Raw genomic sequence first — 20,614 nt, 5'->3', positions numbered from 1 at the left:
TGCTTGCTAAGGGTCTTTGGCAGAAGCCGGGAGAGAGAGAAGCGCTGTGTGAGGTTCCACACAGAGAGATGTCTTTTATTGGTATCTTCTGCAGAGGGTCTCAGTGACAGCTCTTCTACCAAACTGGGCAGGAATGGGGTTTATATAGGGTACAGGAGTTGTAGGAAACAGTCTGATAGTAAGGGTCAAGGAGAAAGTGACCATCATCTTACAGAGAGATGACAAGGGGCCGAAGGCGGAAGAGGGGCTGCTTAGGTCCAGTCATCGTGCCTCGGCATTTCCTACCTTAGGCTGCTGACCGCCGGGGAGGCCTTGCAGGCCCTGGGCCTGCTACAGTGTCCTCTTTGTCTTCACATGGAAGTGGAACATAAGGAGGTCTAGATATGATGTACAGCCTTTGGCTGTTGCCTTAAAAAGTGGGAAGTGAGAATTATGGAAATGCAGAATGGAGGAAAAGACAGAAGTTATCACAAAGAAATTTTCATAAGGACTGTAATTCTCTCAGCAGTCACCTGACCTATAAAACAGAAACAGTGAATGAATTAGAGAAACAGTGAATACATTTTAGTCTCTAGAATTATATTGTGTAGCTCTCACTGGCTGACCTATCCAAAACTTCCATTTGAATAAGTACATTAAGAAAAAATTTTAAAAGCTGCCTGACCTTCCCCTCTGCAATAAATTGCTGCAAAACTGAGTCAAAAGCAATAAAAAAATTCTAGAAGAAAAATAATCTTGGTTTCTAGACAAACAGCAAAGTTAAGCACGTAGTATATTGGAGGCTCTTTGTTAGGGAACATGATTATTTGAGGTTAACAGTAGAATCTTCATTTTTATTTGATATGCTAATTATTATTAGATACTGAAGTCATACTTTCTGAGTTAAATAAGTGATAAAATGATAAATAAGTGAATAATTGATAAAGACCACTTAAATTGCTTAAATTACTTTAATGACTAATTAAAACTACTTATTTCTTTTAAATTATCTTTCCCACCAAAAAATGTTAAAACGGAAACTGTTTAACTGTTTCCCCTCTCTGGGAAAAATGAGATTAAAGAGTTCGGCATGTTTGCTGAGAAGATACGAGATGGTGCTAAGAAATCAGAACTATTCATGATCACAAATAATGTGTAATTAGTATCAAAGCATACTAGATTTGGACTCGTCAAGCTCCCAGGAGAGCAAACTGGTAGCTTGCTTTAGAAATTGATTGTTCTCATGGTTAAGGGATTCCCAGGCTAAAAATACTCAAGGACGGATTCATTTACACTTTGCCAGCATTATCCTCTAGTTAAATATAATTATTTTCTTGGTGATTTACATCTTTAGTGAGATTTGTAGAGAGAAGTTGTATCCTTTGTCATTACAAGTGAATGTATGGTATTTTCGAACAAATAATATTTGTTTTGAGTCCAGTTACATAACATCTGGGATAAATGCATCTGTTTCATTAGAAAAGATTATTAATGAGTATTCCGGAAATGCTTGGTAGATGGACAGCAATTAACACTACATCTTTGACTGCGGTGTTCAATTGGATCATCTCCTAAACGTAGAGAAGAATAATTTCCTTATGTTGACAGGGAATAAGTCTTGTGGTTAGAGGTGAAGCAGTATCTGTTGTATTAGAGATGTTAGTAGAGCTTTGGGTACTGCCACTGGGATATTCCACTGGGAAGATTTGTAGATGAAGCCTTCAGATGGATGAATGTTTGCTGTCCCTGAAAGTGCAGTTGGAAAGTCATTTGCTGATGACTGGAAGGACTTGCTAGATGATCTTTTCCACAAGGATCTCTTTAGGGTTTGTAGTGTTTGTATTTTTTGGTAAGGTAGTACTTGTGAATGATGCAATGTGAAGCATGCTTGTAAAATGTACAGATGATGCCAAGCTGGGAGTGGTACAGACACTATGAAGGGCAGGATCAGAATGCAGAATAATCTTGACAAGTTGAGAAGCTGAAATGTTAAATTGGCTGTGATTCAAACAGCAAAGGCAAATGCTACCAAAGACTGGGAGTAATATACAAATACAAAATGAGAAGCAACAACAAGCCCATTTCCTCTAGAAAGGAAATAGGCTGAGAGTAAGAAGACTACACAAGGGTAAACAAATTGTACTTCCAGATACTTGGCATAAAAGCAAAATTTATATTCACATGTGAAACATAAAGTGATTCCTGCTTCTCATTGCTGGTGAGAGATCAGTTGGATTATGGAGACTTCTTATGTGGGCACTCAGGGAGGATGTGAAGTGATAGGAGAGAGTTCAGAGAATCCAGAAAGCATTATCTATGAGAAAGGGGTAAACACTGCTTTGCCTGAAAATTGGTTTTCATTCCAGAAGGGGAATAAAAAATTTTCAAGTATGCAAAAGACTGTAAAAAAAGAGGAGTTGTACATTCTCCCCTACCACAATGGACAGGACAAAAAACTGAGGTAAAAAGTGCAGTAAGATAGAAGGTATTTTCTAATGCTAGGGCAATTTAAGAATTCTGGATTAAGTTTCCTAGCAAGACTCACATTTGTAATATCCACCATCTGAGAGCATTAAGGAGACTTCAGCACATTTGTCACAAACATTTTTCATAGTGTTCTTAAATGGGTCATCTCTTGAGGACCCCCTTGAATCTCCCCCCCTGAGGACTGCCTGGTTTCCATGGCTTTATGCTTCTGAACTAGTTTAATTTTACTTGTTTTGATAGATTTATTTTACCCAGTTGTAAGTTTTTGTTTTCTTCCATCTTTCCAGCTGAAAAACATGCTGGTAACTTGTATCTTCCAAATAAGTGACCTTCTTCAAGTATTTTTTTTCATCTCAACAATGTTTGTGACACACCTTTAGGTGAAATACCCCTTCCTTTTTAGAAATCCCCTCCCCCATTCCACCCCCCATCAAATCTGTACTTCTTTTTGCCAGTTTTCAGATTTCTCATTCCTTCATCCTGCTCAACTCACTCTTTGGTGTTTTTTTAATCTGGAAATGGACCATCTTCCCAATATCTTCAGTGGTCTCTTGTACTGGAGTTGTTTTCTGACATGTGTGATGCACTGAAGTTGTCCTGTGGCCCCTGGCTACGACCCAGAGGCTGTGGGTTAACCAGGTGTGGGTCCTGTGCTAACTACGAGGCCACTGGTGTCTGTCTTCCCTTCCTGTGGATTAAGGCCCCGTTTCATTGGAAGTAACTCTGACCTTTTCTCATTTTCAGCTACTTTTTTGAACTGTGGAGTTAGTTACAACAAAGGAGCTAAACGAGGATATGGGGCCTCCCTGTCCTACAGTGCACAGCCCCCAGCTGAGAAACTGCCTTGGGCAAACTGCACATGCTTTTTGGGTGCTTTTCATGACCTTAATGTGGCTCTTCAAATACATTGTTTGGTAACAAGTGTTACCCAGTCACTGTAAAGAGATTGAAAATGGACTTTGATATGTTGTATATGTTTTTGTGTCCTTATAATTAGGATGTAGCTCTTTTCTTCTTATTGTAGTAACTCACTTATGATTTTTCTGTCTAGATTGGAGACATAAAAACTGCAGAAAAATATTTTCAAGATGTTGAGAAAGTGACTCACAAACTGGATGGACTACAGAGCCAAATTATGGTTTTAATGAACAGGTAGATAATTTAATGGCTAAATAAAACTTCTTAAAATTTAGTTCTAAAAGCATGCAATATGATCATTAAATTACTCTTGAAACAATCCTGTTCTCTTTCTCTCTTTTATGGGACTTCATCTGTCATAGGTGAGACTGAATGGTGTACAGACTCAGGAGATCTCTATAACTTGGTACAGTTGTATCATCCTACATTGAAACTGCAATCTTTCAGTTGATTTTACAAAGCTTTTTCTCATTCTTTCAGGCACTCTATATTTTCACTGTGTTATTTCAATATACATTTGCATAAATATCTCTTAGGAGAGGAGAAGTTATTTTGGGCAGTTATCCTACAATCAGATCTGCCAGGAAAGTACCACCCGGTAGCTTCAAAGGATGCTTGAATACACTGTAGTAAATCGAGCTGTGTGATGGGAGACTCACTTTGCAATGGCTAGCACATTGGCTTAATATATTTAGAAGATACTATTCAAAAGTGCTGTGAAAATTATATGGCTGATTGCATGAAGAGAAATAATTCTGGGAAGAGAGTATCTGCATTTAAATTAATAAAACACAATGAAGACTGTTGCTTTCGTAGGCAAAAAATATAGCTGAGCGATCCAAGTTGTCATTCCATTTGTCTGTAAATCAGTGTCTCCTTCACACTGTAAAGAACAAATGTCAGAAACTCTCACATCTGTAACAGGAAAAATAAAAAATGGTGTCCATTCTTTTTTAAATGTATTATTACCTTGGGTTTTTGAGTAGAACTCATTTATATGTCACTTACTTTCTAGAGCATTTCTCCACCTTGGTCAGAATAATTTTGCAGAAGCTCATCGATTTTTCACGGAAATTTTAAGGATCGACTCATCAAATGCTGTGGTAAATCTTCAAATTCCTACATATATAATGAACACCTAAATTATTCTCATAATACTTCATGTATGGATTTAATTAGTATCCAGAGTATGCTCAGAGCTTTACAGAAAAATGGGATGTGGCATGTGTGCCAAAAGGTTTTCAGTATACATAAGGATAAGATGGAAAATGGGATGGGAGATTAAGAACCAGTCTGTATGAAGGGCGTGAGTACTTAGGGGCATGCATGTAGAAATTACAAGACACTCTTCTTTTACGGGATCTTTGCAAAAGCACTTTTTTTTTGCACTCACTGTTTTTAGCATAGACTTGCATGTCAGAAAAAGAAATGGCAGCTGCCAACATATATAAAATTAACTTGATTTCACACAACATTGAAAAGATATTGTAATTTTAAACATGACACTTGTAACACGTTGCATATCAGAGCCTTGGGTTCCTGTCACAAGCTGAGATCAAAGAGCTGTTTATTTATCATTGGCTTTCCTACACCTGGCAGTTTTCAGTGCATGGTCATGTAAGTGTTCCTGAGAAGTCAAACAGCTTACCCACAGTAATCTGCTCCAAGGCCACTTACAGACTGAAGGGGCTGAGTTTAAGGAACACATGAATTGCATTATTTTGCAGGCTGTAAAATAGTGTGCATTATAAATCACACAAGATCAGTAAGGTTTCCTGAACAGAAAAATATTTTTTTCTAAAAGGCCATGTTCTTCCTTTATCTTCAGCTTTTAGAAAATATGAAAGTTTCTGCTGCTAAACATGTTATAACATGTTTTCACATTGTACTGTTGGAATCTTTCAATAACTCTTAAACCTGTTTTGTGTGGTAAGGAAAATGGAAGCTGACTTGATCATTCATGATGTATTTAGATTGCCCTATCTGCTGGATGTACATGAAGTCAGCTGTAGATGCCTTTATGATAAGAAAGTATCTTCCTGTTGCTTATATGGACATGTAAGCCAGAGAGAGAGAAAAACAGTTCTGAACATATAATGGAGTAATTTAAAAAAAAAAAAAATCTATGAAAATGCATGTAGAGGCTCATGTGGTTTCTGAAATATGTTTCTCTTGGCTTTCAGACTGACTAATGTCCTACACTATTTATATTTCATTTTAGACTGTCTTTTAGAGTTTCAGTTCTTAGAAGTCAGCAAGTCCTACTGCCAGAGGGTAAATCTTGAGAATTATAAGAAAAGGACAGCATTGTATAATTGATAATGTATTTTAGTTTTGCACACACATGCAGAATAGTAATTCTTAGCATACAGTAAATACGTTGTAACTGCAGATGCTAGACTTCTTCTTTTCCTTCTCTCTCATCACTTGTAATTACATACATATATATATATATATTTATAAACACACTATTTGTTCACAATATGTTTTTTTCACTAGGCTAACAACAATGCTGCTGTTTGTCTTCTTTACCTGGGGAAACTGAAGGATTCCCTCCGGCAGTTGGAAGGAATGGTTCAGCAGGACCCTCAACACTACCTACACGAGAGTGTCCTCTTCAACCTGACGACCATGTATGAACTGGAGTCATCTCGCAGTATGCAGAAGAAGCAGGCACTTCTAGAAGCTGTGGCTGTCAAAGAGGGCGACAGCTTTAATACTCAGTGTCTCAAGTTAGGATAGATAATTTCCAACTAATTTTTTCCGGCAAGGCTGATTTTTTAGACTGTATATACTCTCGCTAATGTGTAAATGTGAAATAAAATCTATTCAATTATGAATATTCAGTGGCATTACTGCTGAACCTGTCACCTCTAACAGGCCTGTCATTGCAAAGACTTTGTGCTGACTTAGAGCCAGCTTCATCCCTACACGTCTGTTTCTGTCCAGTTACTCCTCATTACAGTGCACTATAATATATATATATATATATATATATACACACACACACACGGTCAACTACTCAGATTCTTTTATAAGAAAAACTGAATTTAACTTTATATTGTCTTGATAATTTTTCAGTAGTCAATGAGCAAGCCAGCTTATTTCATCAGCTAGGAGTTATTGACAATATCAGTATGCGTGTTATGGAAAGAAAATTCTGAATGCACCTCTTTTCACCTTCATTTGCTTCTACTTCATTTTGTGCTTTCTACTTGTGCTTCATTTTGTCCCCATCAGACTCCCGAATATTACACCTTTGTGTGTCTGTGGCTGTCAGAGGAGGCTGCTTGATAACCACCATTCGGAGTCACAGCATGCCTAAGGTTGGGAGGAACTGCTGGAGGCCATTTGGTCCAAGTCCCAGTAGCACAGGGACATGTCCAGGAGTGTGTGAGGAGGTCATACAGTCCTGCACAGTATCTGTTTCCCACAGAATGAGGGACTATACTAAATGGTCTCCCTGTACTTCCTTGGTTTTGTGTTACTGTTAAATCTTCCAGATTAAAACACGTGGATTCTGCAAAGCTGCTCCACTCTGGCATTCTGCTGGGTAGAGAAAGGAGCACTGCCAGTTGGAGTGGAAACACAATGGATTTCAGCTCAGTTCCTCTCCTTTCCCATTATAAAGCAAAAATGCTGCACATGAAGTATTTCCCAGGGAAGATGATGCAGAGCCTGAGGCAGACGTATCTAAGGGTTAGGCCACACAGAGTGGAAGCAAATGGGGTTCAGGACACAAGACAGTTATCAGTGATACAACAGTATCACCATATACTGATTTTGGCATCCCTCAGGACACAGATTTTTGGAATCACAGTACTACTGTGATACCAGTGTATTTCACGTCTCTGCCCACATTTCTCCCTTCATCTGTATCATAAAGATTCAGTGCAGATACTCCCACTCATACATGAGCACAATATATGCATCTGTTCATAGGGGGGTTTTATTGTTCTGAGATTTAATGCTTAGCAATTGGACTAGTTTCTTGTCACAAATCACTGCCATGGGACAATTCCATAAGCATGTTACATTTTTTAATACCATATCCATCAATTAATTCTCACTCCCTTTAAATACCCCCACCTGTATTTTTAAGTAACCAATAACTCATTTTTATGCTTGTCCATCTGGAGATACTGTACAGGGGCCAAACAATTGTCCTCAAAAGTCAAGTTGTTTGAAAACCTCTGCAGTCTAGACATGCAGATATAAGGATACTGCAAAGTCACTGGCCACCTGAAAAGATACAAGCCTACTGCTTATACAGAAACTGCTCCATTTTTACAGTGCTTTTGTGTTTGACAGGCCATACTTGTGCACTGAAACAACAGCTAGTTGTGTACCAATCAACTGAAAAAAAATTAAAGCAGTTGTTATTTATGTTTCTGACTTGGCCTCTGGGTTGAACAGCTGGATCTGAATTCAACTTGTGCAGCACCTGGGTAGACTTGTCCTAAGGTACCATTATTAAACTCAAAAATGAAATATTCAGCACCACCTGCTTTAGCTGGGCTTAAACACCATTTGCATAACTTTAGTGAGTATTAAAATAGTAAATTAAAAGTAGTTATATTGCATTATTCTTTATGAAGTTTTACATTTGTTTTAATTTCTGCTAGGATTTTAGACAAGGCTTAACAGTAACTGGACAGATTCTCAATTTACATTGATAACTGAGTTGAAATCACTGTCATTTTCATTTTGTTACAGCTGTTAATCTGATCAGGTATGTTACTCCCTGTACTCATTTTTTTATTCTAGTAGTATATTTTCTCCAGCATAGGTCCCTTCTCTTGGGTGTGGGGTTTCTTTGGAGATAAAAAGAACTCCTGGTATGTGACAACCATTGTTCTCAAAGATGCTGACAGCATTGATCGATTTACCAGGACATGTAGTGCTAGGACAAGGGGCAACAGTTACAAACTAAAAGAGGGTAGGTTTAGCTTGGACATAAAGGAAATATTCTTCTTCTTGGTGTGGCACTGGAATAGTTTGCCAGAGAGGCTCCCCATCCCTGGCTGCATTCAAGACAAAGACTGGATGGGTTTAAGCAGTCTGTTCTAGTGGAAGGTGTCTGTGCCCTTGGAGAGGGTTGAACTAGATGAGCTTCAAAGGTCCTTTCCAACCCAAGCTATTACATTTTCTTACAGGTATATAAAATAATATAAAAGAGATTCACATACATTTAGCTGAAGTGTCATGTTGCATTTCTGTACTGTTGTCTATGCTTTCAGAAAGTGTCATTTGTCTGTTCCAATGCTAAGTGAAAGTAGCATGATCCATCATCATCCAGCATGCTGGAGCCACTTGCCTCTTTACAACTGAAGTCAAAAGCTTCCTTTTTGGTTCCATAGTGCCTGATGCTGCACATGTAAATGACAGTCTGTATTCTGATCGGCAGAGAATAAAAAGTTATTATCCTAGTCAGAGTCCAATAACCATTATAAAAGAAACACTTTGAAAACAAAATCCCCTGTTTTCCAAATTTCTCTACATTCTAATTCATGTGTATTATTACTACATAGGTCTCACTTCAGCATGTTTGCTGTGTTCTTATTAGTACAAGTTTTTACTCAGATAAAAAATGCCATTAGAGGAGACTTGGACTGGGTGACCTCTAAGCTCAGCCAGCCATTAAACAAGTGACATCCTGGTAGACTTGCAGAATAATTAAAATTTAAATGCAAAGGCATATTATCACTGCTGGAGGTATGCAAATTGTTAACTGTTTATGAAATGCAGGTAAGAGTCAATGTCACTTTATGGCTTAGATGTAACATACATACAAGTTAAGTGTTTGACTTCCCTAAATTCTGCCCGTTACACATCTGAATGCTCTATATGATGTTAGAACATTAAAGCTAAGGACAAACTTTGTCCTCAAAACATTAATTACACCAGGCAATCCTGTTAAATTCAATGAATTCAGCTGAATTTAATGAGGGTTCCTGGTGTAAATGAGGGCAGAGCTCAGTTCTAAAACACAGCATGCATACGTCATCTGGCTAAGTGAGAAAAGCTGTGGAAAGCAGAGCCTGAATGCACTGATTGTTGTATTCAAATCTTAAAGCTTAATGTGCCTTAACAGAAGTTTTGCATTTAAATTCCCACTTTTATTAAAAGAGCAGAAGAGCTGTACTTCAGACATTCAGGTAATTACATCATGCACAGAGACTGATCCTCAAAAGGACTTGAGCATCTCTCTGGCATTTCTAATATCTAACTGCAGTTCAGGTGATAATGGCATCCCCTACCAGCTGGTCACTGACGTTTTCCTGGTGCCTCAGTTTTCAGACTGGACACATTAAGTGTTCCCCAAAGGCATGTGCAGGCATGCCTGAAACTCCACAATGGACTTCAGCCAGTGTGCTGGAAAGGATGGTCATTCCTTCACCTACCCTACCCTTCACGTCAGCAGAAGTGCTCAGCACAATCTACATGAGCTCATTGACCTGGTGGAAGAACTCACCCAGCCAGCTAACACCCTCTTCAGATACATCTTCATCCTGAGGCTGTCAACACAAGGATGTGCTAGGAATTACCACACTGCTGGGTTTTCTGCACTATAGGCCTAATAAGAGGTACACAGACAGCTCCTCTGCGAAGCCTTTGCTGCAGGTGTTTTGCAAATCCAGTCAGAAAGGGGGATAAGCAGGGTATGAGCTTTATGCACAGCTAAGTTATGTCTCTCTCATTTGTATGTCAGCTGACGTGCTTAATCAACCACATGTGCTGGAGCTGTCTGAAAGAGGAGTGCAGGGTGTGTGGGACTGCCATCGCCAGCTGCAGTGAGAAGCACACATTCCCTCGCTGCTTCAACTTGCAACCAAGCAATATTGGCAAAACGGGACTGAAGCATCAAACACAGATGTAAATGTATTTCAGACAGGCAGAACCACAGCAGGCAGGGTCAACTTCTCTGAGGTTGCTGAGGTAGCAACCTATAATGCTGCTGTCATGAGCAGAGGCCAGGGAAATAAAAGATGTTAAAGTGAGTTTATCCAGTAACTCACACCTATAAGAGTTCAAAGGAAGATGCCATCCACTTCTTACATCCTGCTTTCTACCCACTTAATTAAACATTGAGGAAGGAATTATCTTACCAGGGAGGTACCTTACAATGTAAGAACCTGCACAGAGTTTCTGGCATTTGAACAGCAGTTCTGTAGTGCTGGATGCCAACAAGCCCCAGCACTAACCTTCAGGAAATGGTAGCAGAAAGATGCTTTCCCACTTAGTTCTCCCAGCCAGTCTGGGGATTACAAATTTAAAGATACTCATCTTTAAGAGGTATGAGAGAAGGTCACAACCCTGGTCTTAGAGGAAGAGAAAGGTGTGGATGGGGAGGAGGACCTAGGTGCTGCCTTTCCAAGCTGTTCTGGATATACACGTAGATTTTCTGTCCTAGATTTGGGCAGTCATCTGGACATGTTTATTATGTATGAGAGTCATTAAAATGAATCCACCCAAAAGGCAGCAATAATGGCTTATAATTTTCCCACAAAGAGGGGAAAAAATTGGATGTTACTTTTTTGAGGCAAGGATGGAAGGGGGGAGAAGGTTCCTCTCTGGCTTTGTAAAACTGTCAGTACTAAACTGAAAAAACTGAAGTAAAAAGATGCAGAACTAGAGCTGTTTATAAGAAGAAAAAAACCCACAACAATTCCACCCCCCCCCCAAAAAAAAAAAAAAAAAACCCAAACGCCTATTTTCAATATAATATGAGAGCAAGTACTTCAAATTCTGGGACACACTCCAGTGGCAGGCAGCAGGACTGAGGGTGGGGCAGCAGCCTGTGCATAACCCAGCCAACACTTTGTTTTGTTACAGCATCACCAAGGACAGCTCACCTCCTTCCCGTGAACAGCAGGTCAGCTTTAAGTTGCCTGAATCATTGGGAAAAAAAAAAGCCTGAGGGCAGACCCAAATCAAATTCTCCCAGCTCAAATGCCTGTGATCACAGGGGAAACCAGAGCTCAGAGCTCAGCTTGGCTGCTCTGGGCTGTGTCTGTGACCAAAGGCAATCCCAGAGCATACTCAAGCCAATTTTCTACCAGCTAATATTGACAGGCACAACAGTTTTTAATTGGTACTCTGAGAAGCAGCATAGAGAATTAAACAAAATTAATGCAGGTATCCCAGAGAGAACTGCAGCAGGGGAGGCCAGAATTGAAAGAGATTCACAGTCCTTCAACTGCTGAATCTTCCCCCAAGCATTTTGGTTTTGTGAAATTTTGCTTTTTTGCCTTATCTGGGTACTTATACAGTTAATAAATAATGAGAGCTAGTGCCTCAGTTGCACAAAAATAGGTTTTTCAAACTGCAGGCATAGCAGAGTATTACCTTTTTGCAACCACACAAAATGTTTCGGGAATCAAGCTGTAAAATCACAATGAGAGCAGTAAATCAGATGAAATCTGCATCTTTGAGACAGGAATATTTAAATTGTAACACCAATTCATGCCCCCAATGAGTTGATATGTTTATTTGGCTTCAGGAAATAGAAGACAACTGTCAGTGACCCTATTCTCAGACTTCCTCCCCTGTTTGGGGGGGAGGGAGGGAATCTGAGAATTTCTATCATTTTTCCAGGAAAGACTCCCAAAAAAAATGATGTCATTTTCAAGCATAGCCCAAGTCAGGTCCACAACTTGGCCAAATATCTAAATCCACAATTTGGCTACAAGGAAATATTCTTCAAAGCAGTGCTCAACTTGCATCTCAGTCTTATGTGTGCTGGTGTTTGCCAGCTGATATTAAATGACTGCCTTTATCATTAAACCGTCCCTTCTCCTAAGTTCCTAGTTCAAGTCCTGGAACCAGAAAGCTGGCAGGAGGTGCCTGTTCTGCCAGCAGGACCCGGTGCTCTGAGCACATGAAGATTTATACTTGTCAAGTTCAGCAGCCAGGACAGGCAGCTACGAGCTCCCACAGCTGCAGGTAGCAGCACAGCCCCTGCTCTCACAGCCCAGGGCAAGACACTCACCACCAGCAGCACTTCCCTTCACCTATTTTTAGATCCCCCCAAGTGGATGTTACTATTTAACTACCAACTGGCAGTGAAATGTCTTTTCATTTAAAAATCCAGCCACAGACACTTGCCCCAGGACATATAACAAAGGAGCACAGACACAGTTTGCCCACCTAAATTATTAAAAATCCTACTGTCCATCCACAGTTTGCACTGAGTCCCCTTCAGAAAAGCTCTCTCAAGATGTTCATGAGAATATGGGGTATATGCCACTTTGGGAAAGTTTGGATTAAAGCAGAAAATAATACATAAGTACAAAAAAAGCTACCTTTAAACATCTCAGTTCAGTACCATTGATCCTATTTTTTTTAACTCTGATCCTGGAGGAGCTGAAATATTTCCCGTGCCTGAGTTAATGCTGCCAATATGATGCTGCTGAAACTACTTCCATGAATTTTCATACTGTATCAATATACCAAGGTTTTCCACTGGTTGTGATAAAACAGAACCATGTTTTTGGACCAAAAATCAATTTCACTTTGTACTTTTTTTGGGGGGTGGGGCATGAGGGTGGGCAGAGGAAAGAAAGAAAGAAAAAAACCCAAAAACCACAATGAAAATAAACTGCATTTTTCATCTGAAGGAATGGCATAGTCTCCTTCCCATCATTCTGCTTTCTGGAATGTTTTCTATTAACATTTTTTTCTGCCCAGCTGTTTCCTCCCACTGTAATTTCCCACATAAGCTCTTTGCAGGTGCGGAATCTTTATACCGGCCCCAAATTGCTTTTTTCCTGGCTGACAAAAACCACTTTCAGAGTGCAAAGCTTCCAGCCTTTCAAAGACACCTATAGCACTAAAGGGCATGGACTCCAAAGTGTTGACAGTCAGACCCCCACAGCCCCTGCCACTTCTCAGCAGCAGAATGCATTGTGCTATGAAAATGATGAACGATCTGCAGTGGGGTGATCGTGTGTTATTTTGACAGCCAGGAGATGGGAGCTGTACTGGGTGTATATATTCCTCCAGAGAGGCAACAAAACAAGGTGGCTCAGTCCTGCTCCCCAGGTCACATCCTACATCAGCGAGCTGCTGAAAGCAATTGCTGCGGGCAGCTGCTTTACTGTCCATCCCTCACCACTGCTCCTAGCTGTAAATCTCTCCCGAGGAGAATGCATTACCTGCTCTCTTCCTGGTCGCTCCCCCAGCCTGTTGGCGCTGCCTGCTCTGTCAGTGGGGGCTCCTGGGGGCCTGTGCTGCTGCCCCACCTCTCTTTTTGCAGAGAGATCAAAACAGAAAGGCCCATAGGAGGAATGAACAGTCTCACCTTGGCTTCTGATAGAAAAAAAGGAAACAAAAGCTTAGAAGGGGGATGAATTCAATGGGATACCAGGGACTGATACCAGCACCAGGAGAAAGCAGTCATTTTACTTTACATTCAGAAACCAAATTTTCTGTGGCATATAAATCAAAGGAATAAAATCTGCTGCAGGCAATAACTGTCATTTATTCCTGTAGTTGTACCTTGAAAAATCCCCCAAGTTTGTTCTGGGAGCAGGAAGTCCCAGTGTGCTGTACAAGAGGACATTCAAGACCTCCCTTCACACAAATCCCTGAGCCAATAAGGCAGATGTCACAGCACAGCCTCCCCCATGTGTGTCTGACTATAGCTAAACGTCCTATTTGCTCCTCACACTGATTTTCAGACAGGCTTACGGACCATGGCACAAAAGCCAGTCCTGGCAGCATGGAGAGCTGGATGAGTTTCAATTTTGCAAGTGTGGGTTGTGCCTGCACCCTTCCCATAAACTGAGCCCACAATGGCAGACTGAAGGGTCACCTGCGTCCCCACATCTCATCTAGCTTGCAACCCGAACCCCAGGAAACACGACTTTTTTCTTCACCCTTTCCAACTTGTAAAGTTTAGTACAATTTCACTTCAAAAATTGCAACTTCACTTTCAGAAACATTTAAAGAAATAAAACACCTAGAAACGGTTAACAGTAATGCTGCTACAAAGGGAGAAAAACACTGTTACCTACTAAAGAAGGTCTGTGTACACACACGTAAGAAAGAACAGTAGGAAAGTTCAATTATCCATCTTCTGCTACATTAGGAAGACCCAGGTAGGGCCATTTCAACCTCCTTCTAGAGTTATTTAGGAGAATGCAAGGCAGGAGCATGTATTATATCTGGCTGAAATCAGCACACAGGCTGCAGTCAGCTCATCATCCACTGAGAGCTGGAGCAAGCAGTACATCTACCCAGCTGACATAATTCATCATTGGGAAGAATAAAACGCTCCAGTGCCCATTGCTGGGGAGCTCCATGTCCTGTGGAAGCACAAGGCATTTACTGAAAACCAGCACAGTGTGCCTAAGCCTACTCTTCTCCCTCTCACAGTTCAAGAAACTGAGGCACAGTGATTTGTCCCATGTTACAGAACAAATCAATGCCAGCACAAGGAATAAAAGCTGATTAATAATTACAGTAACACTGTTGTTCAATGGGTCCTAAATGTCAGCACAAAGATTAAAAAAAAACCAAACCCAATAAAAAATCAACATATCTAGACCAAAGTAATTTTATTAATAACCCACAAGAACAAATTTGCTACATTTTACTGAGAAAATCACAGTTTTATGTACCAGGGCAGAACTTGGAAAGCTGCATACTAAAATGCCGATTATGCAAATTTATCTTATGAACATTTTTAGACAAGAATGAAGGAGGGTTTCTTTTCTTTAATTAAAACCAGAATCCTACATAGTTCATTAGCATGGATTCTGAGCAACATGAATATTAATGTAGCCCACCTCTCACAGTTCTACCTGCCAGAAATACCAAGGAAAAAAAAAGGTTAGAAAATGCATTCCTGAGCAACTGTAAATGCAACTAGCTAATGTCACTGCAAGGCTGCTGGCATCTTTGAAAGGTCACAGAGATCAGGAAAACCTTTCTGAGCAGAAAAAGGCATAAATACTGCCACCTTCAAAAAGGCACAAAAGAGCATCTGGGGAATTGCAGGCTGCTCAGCCCCGCTTCAGTCCCCAGGAATGTTACAGAATAACCCATTATGGCAGCTGTTCCAGGCACCAGAAACACCAGGTGATGGGGAGCAACCAGTCAATGCCAATTCACCAAGGGCACATTCTGCTTGATGCCGACTGCCAGGAGCAATGGCTCTGTAGCAGAGGGTACACCGTGGGTGCCATTCACCTTGACTCCAGCAAGGCTTTCACTCGTGTGTCCCACAGCAGCCTTGTAGCCTGACTGAGGATACAAAATACTAGGTGGATAAGGAACTCGGGTCCACTGGGCTCAAAACAGTCTGTGGTTCAAACTTAACTACCAGGTGGTTAAAAGTGACATCCCTCAGTCACCAGAAGTGGGACAAAACATGCTGAACATCTTACTTAACAGAAGGCAGCCAAGGGCACTGGTCTGTGCAGTCTGAAGGGGAGAAGGCTCAGAAGAGAGCCAACTACAGTTTCCTACTAGAGCAGGGACTGTGAAGAAGACAGAGCCAGACTCTCTTCAGATATGCAGTGAAAGGACAATAGACAACAACTGCAAACTGTAACCAGGGAGAAGTCCACAAAGAACAAAGGCTTGGCCATGGGAGCAGCTAGGTGCTGGAGCCAGACAGGCTGTGGGAACTCCATCACCAGAGGTTTCCAAACTGCAGAGTCTTGAACAACTTGGTCTAGCTTTAAAACTGGCATAGTAATGCACAGGGTTGGACTAAATGACTTCCAAATGACCTTTCAGTCTAATTTTTTCTATGATTCTGTGATTCCAATTTCCTTTGTAAATACAAGTTTAATCAGTGAAAAGCAACAAGGCACATTTATTCTGACGGGGCTTCAGGATGTTCCACCTGTCAGGTCTCAGACACCATTACGTGCCTCTTCAGCCAAAAACTTCATGTACTGCTTCCGAGCAGGAAAATCATCAGCCGGCCTGTTGTACGCAGTCCAGACGGGCTCTCCAACAAACAGCCTCATTGCCTTCACGTAATTCTGCCAAAGTACAAGAAGTGACAAATCATTTAAAAGCTTCTTTTCAAGGGATCTTCATTCTAAAGTTAAGGTTTCACTTGCAATTCTGCAGAAATTTTTAAACTATTTCATGATGGACTGAAAGCTTCACACATTGCAGAAAATTATAGCACTATACTGCTGTTCCTGCTCCCAGTGCCTGCAGTGGAAGACTCTAGCCCCTATGCAGTGATACATTATGTCCTGATCAGTGCCTTCAGTTCAGGCAGAAGTAGTACTTCACCCCGTGTCAAAGAAACCAAAACCATCCTGTCTTATGCAAACCTTTTGCACTGGATCCACAGTACTCACCAGTGTAGTATTTAAATCCTATTTGCTTTAACAGCAGCAACTCAAGTACCCAAGATGTTTACACAATGCTTTGGGGGAATACCAGAAGTGTCACAGTCACCACCATAAAAACTGAATGGGAAGTCCATAAACTACCCAAAAAATAAAGTTTACAGGAAGTGAAAAGTCTCCAGATTCCAAAAGGAAAAGCAACAGCCTCTTAACATCAGCTAACCAAAAGTATGCCTGGTGCAAGGTACAACTGTGACAGCAGAAAATGGGATTTTACATCCTGCAGAAGTGCTCCAACCATGGGGTTATGGGGAACTCTCCTCTTCTGTCCACTGTGCTATAGCTTTAGACCCTATCTATTCTGGAAAACACGGACACATAATTATCTTACACCCAGGTTCAGCAAAGGTAAGAATAAAGTTAGGTACCAAAAGAACTTAGCTGCAAAATGCCAGGGTTTAGAAGCACCTAAAGATTTTACTTTGCAGACAGCACTTCTGGACTAAAGCTCCTGAAGTGAACGAACACTTAGGACTTCTTGGGGACTCAACCATAACCCCTGACATTTTGTCTATGTAAAGAAAAAGCCTGAGAATAGTAAATGCAGCTTATTCACTGTGGATCTCAAGATGCAGATGGGAAAAGTTGGGATTTTCACCAAAGCAGCATCTCCCTTTTCACATGTATGAACACTGCTATCTGGACAGCTGATTCAAAACAAAACCATTCTCAAAACCATTGCCTTCACCAGAGATGCAACTTCACCACACAGGAGACAGCATATGTTTCTCCATTTTGCAGGGGTAATGGTGAGATTACAAACACCTCTGTAAGAGCCCACAAGAAGAGAAACACAGACCAGGACTGTAAGTGCCAATCTCAAACTCCCACTGACAAAAATATCTTTCCAAAGGAGGTCACCACCTGTGAAGCCAGCATCAACAGTAGTTGCAAGTAGTGGCTCTGGACCCTTAAATCCTTCTTTCCCCAAAGGTGAATTTCACACTTGTGAAAAATGTCACTGCTGGGCACAGACATGCTCTTCTATCCCCACAAAAATACACAACAAGGCAATACAGAACGACCCATCTACACCTTGTCCACCTCAACCGACAGCTGGGACAACTGTGGCAGGGACAGCCCAAGGCTTGACATGCCACAGGTATCACGTGGCAATGACTTAGTTACAGCTGAGAAGGAGAAGCTGAATTTGTGACCTGGAGATGAAAGGTTCAGATGCTGTGAATTATTTAGTATTTTTCATCCTCCTCCTTCATATTTAATATGTTTTGCTAATGAACTGCAAGTCTCAGGGCACGTAGTTACTAATATGATATATATTCACACGGATTTGTCATCAAAATTTACAGTAATCTACAACAACATACGTTCTCATCCAGTGTAAATCGGTGATATATGCCAGCAGGAAGGGTTATCATGTCTCCTTTTTCCATGGAAATCCGAATCCATTTGTCATCCTTGTCTCGAACATCAAAGTAGCCAGATCCCTCCAAGATGTAGCGAATTTCATCATCGAGGTGTAAATGTTCTTCATAAAATGTTTTTATCTAGGAATAGCAAATATTTTGGAAAACTACTGAACATAGGAAAGCTGCAAAGAAAACTGGCAGAAATACAGAGAAGCTAAGAAAGGCATTCAAAGGGTAACTGTGTTTTAACTAACAGAGGAGACCAACATAGGTAAGATGGCCCAGCCAGCCAGCCAGCCCGTGTCTCTGGATTCATCTAAGCAAGCTTCAACATTTCCTTTGGAGGGCAGGAACTCCTCTGACAAGAAACAGCAGCTCTATCTTTACATAACCACTCCCTGAATAACAGTGATGCTCACACCCATTTGAAAGAGATGGGTAAAACTTCCCACAGCAGGATTTGGTCCTTGCGCTTGCTCAGTTAGCTCATTTTGTGCTTTTCTCCCTCCAACACGCAGCACCAAAACAAAGCCACAGATTATCCCCTCTCTTTTACACGTATGTAGAGCTGAATTAGCTGCACAGGGTACTACTACTGTCAGTGAAAATGCAGTTACTGCCAAACATGGCCCACCTACAGCAATCTGATGTTAACAGTGTGTCATTCCCACCCAGACACAGTGAGACCCAGCTCCAGGCTCTCTTGTCCAAGACAGTGGCAGCAACATTCTCTTTTTTATGGAATGTTGAATTCTTTGTACATGCACAGAATACAAAACACATTTTAAAAGTTGAATTAATGAAGACCTGAGAGGTTTAATGCACAGTGAGCAGTGCAATGCCAGGTACCATCACCACCTGCTCAGGTCTGGATGATATTCAGCTACATTTCTGCAGATGTCCTTGAGCCAGAAGTGATCCAGCACAGCAGGATGAGCAGAAGTCTTGTAAAGAACGGCCCATCTTTCTATCAGATAGAGCCTACCCAGGCCATCTACCTAATGAGTTACTACCGAATTCACCTTCTTACCAAAACAAAACCACTAGAACACAATGGGCTTAAAACAAACTAGTAAATGGAAATTTAATAAAAATATGAAAGTGTCATTGGTTTGCTGTCCTCAAGTCAGAGCAGCAAGCCAGCAGCACCTGGAGGCTGGGATGAGAAAGCTCCTTCTAGGAGGCTCATCTGAACAGTGCTGAGCTGCAAAGAAATTGTCAAGGTACGAGTGCCTCAAGGTAAAAGAATCTTCTTGTACAAAGAACCTATCCCTCCAATTCCATGGGGTTAACACTCACTTTAAAAAGACACATTATGCAAGCAGCCATTAGGATGTAAAAGCCTTCAAAGCCCAGGCCCAGCTGGCAGCCACTTGCCTTCGTCCCAGACAGGCTCTCTGAGGACAGGTTGGAGGAACTCTCCTGGTAGGAATCTTAGTTTTGAAATGACAGTGATGGAAATGATCCTCAAAACCTTTGAAGGCAATCTACAGAAGCAAAAGACCTCTACTATCTTTAAAATTACATCAAAGGTTCTTTTCTAATGTTCAGGACTTCGGTACAGGATGTATTTTAGACGTGGAAGCCTCACCCCCGTGTCCCGCTGGGCTGTGCAGGTGTCACACGCTGGCCGGCGCGGAAACCCGCACTGAAAGCCAAGTTTCGCGTACCTTTTCCTCATAATTTGGAAGCTTGTCTTTATGTATAGTCACTATATCCATCCAAGAATAATTTTCTGCTCTCCGAATCTCTTTCAAGCATGGATCAGTCTCATAGTTATCAGCATCCAACTAAAAAAATAGACAGAGAAGGGGAGAAAAAAAAAACAACAAAACCAAAAACAATCGGACGCCATTGCTAAAGGCGGAACTCCGGGCACTCGCGGGAATCCCGAGGTGCCGGCAGTGCCGGGGCGGGTCGGCCGCTGCAGGGGGAGCTGCCACAAGGACACGGGGTGCCTGCACCCTGCCCCCGCCCCAGCGGCCTTCACTCTGCGCCGGCCCGGCCCGGCCCGGCCCGGCAAGGCGCTCCCCGCGCGGCTCGGCTCGGCCTGGCCCCGCCGCACCCTGCGGTACACCACGCCGAGGCGGCGCAGCTCCTCCAGGCTGACGGCGCGGTTGGGCCGCTGCCGGTGCGGCGCCCGCTGGTCCTCATGGGACTCGTCCATGTACCAGGCCTCCACCATCCCGCCGCCACAGTGTCCGCGGGGCCGGGCTGCCAGCGCGTCCCGCCCCGGCGGGCTCCAGGGCCCGGCGGCGAGTGGGATGGGCCCGCCCCGCGGCCTGGGGCAAAGCGTTATCGGGGCGCCATGGGCCGCCCTAAACACGCTGAACAGGCTGCGGTGCGGAGCTTTCGCTTGAGGGAACAGCTCCAGGCTGAGCGCCGAAAGTCCCCCAGAAACAGGCCGGGGCTCGGGGCTTCTCACCCGCACCAGCCCCCCGGGGTAACCCGAGCGAACGGCCACGGTGTTTGCATTGTGTC

General features: G+C 42.0%; 2 protein-coding genes across 2 annotated transcripts in view; one reads left to right on the top strand and one right to left on the bottom strand.

The window, feature by feature from the left end:
* TRAPPC12 (trafficking protein particle complex subunit 12) overlaps nucleotides 1-6,224 on the top strand; it is a 52,293-nt gene extending 46,069 nt beyond the window's left edge. Inside the window, exons 10-12 of the mRNA XM_041477891.1 lie at nucleotides 3,518-3,618; nucleotides 4,400-4,487; nucleotides 5,884-6,224. Of these exons, the coding sequence (XP_041333825.1) occupies nucleotides 3,518-3,618; nucleotides 4,400-4,487; nucleotides 5,884-6,126 (432 nt within the window). The 3' untranslated portion in view covers nucleotides 6,127-6,224. The remainder of the gene's footprint in view (nucleotides 1-3,517; nucleotides 3,619-4,399; nucleotides 4,488-5,883) is intronic.
* Nucleotides 6,225-14,928: 8,704 nt separating this feature from the next.
* On the bottom strand, nucleotides 14,929-20,401 carry ADI1 (acireductone dioxygenase 1). The gene is made up of 4 exons (XM_041477912.1): nucleotides 20,199-20,401; nucleotides 19,804-19,923; nucleotides 18,092-18,271; nucleotides 14,929-16,382 (listed from the first exon to the last, which is right to left on the bottom strand). Exons 1-4 carry the CDS (start codon nucleotides 20,316-20,318, stop codon nucleotides 16,251-16,253), a joined length of 552 nt encoding a protein of 183 aa, XP_041333846.1. The 5' UTR covers nucleotides 20,319-20,401; the 3' UTR covers nucleotides 14,929-16,250.
* Between the last annotated feature and the right edge of the window lie 213 nt (nucleotides 20,402-20,614).

This window comes from Pyrgilauda ruficollis, unplaced genomic scaffold (genome assembly GCF_017590135.1).
Source record: "Pyrgilauda ruficollis isolate IOZ18807 unplaced genomic scaffold, ASM1759013v1 scaffold42, whole genome shotgun sequence".
In the NCBI taxonomy this organism is placed as follows: domain Eukaryota; kingdom Metazoa; phylum Chordata; class Aves; order Passeriformes; family Passeridae; genus Pyrgilauda; species Pyrgilauda ruficollis.
The sequence above is the reverse complement of the archived record's forward strand: the minus strand, read 5'-3'. Positions and strand labels throughout refer to the sequence as shown.

Excerpts from the sequence above, each read along its gene's own strand:
- ADI1 (XM_041477912.1), bottom strand. The coding sequence starts at position 20,318 with ATGGTGGAGGCCTGGTACATGGACGAGTCCCATGAGGACCAGCGGGCG. Across the intron at positions 19,924-20,198 it reads TCGGCGTGGTGTACCGCAGG|TTGGATGCTGATAACTATGA; the intron begins GTGCGGCGGGGC and ends CTATTTTTTTAG. Across the intron at positions 16,383-18,091 it reads GATTTACACTGGATGAGAAC|AATTACGTGAAGGCAATGAG; the intron begins GTATGTTGTTGT and ends GTACTTTGGCAG.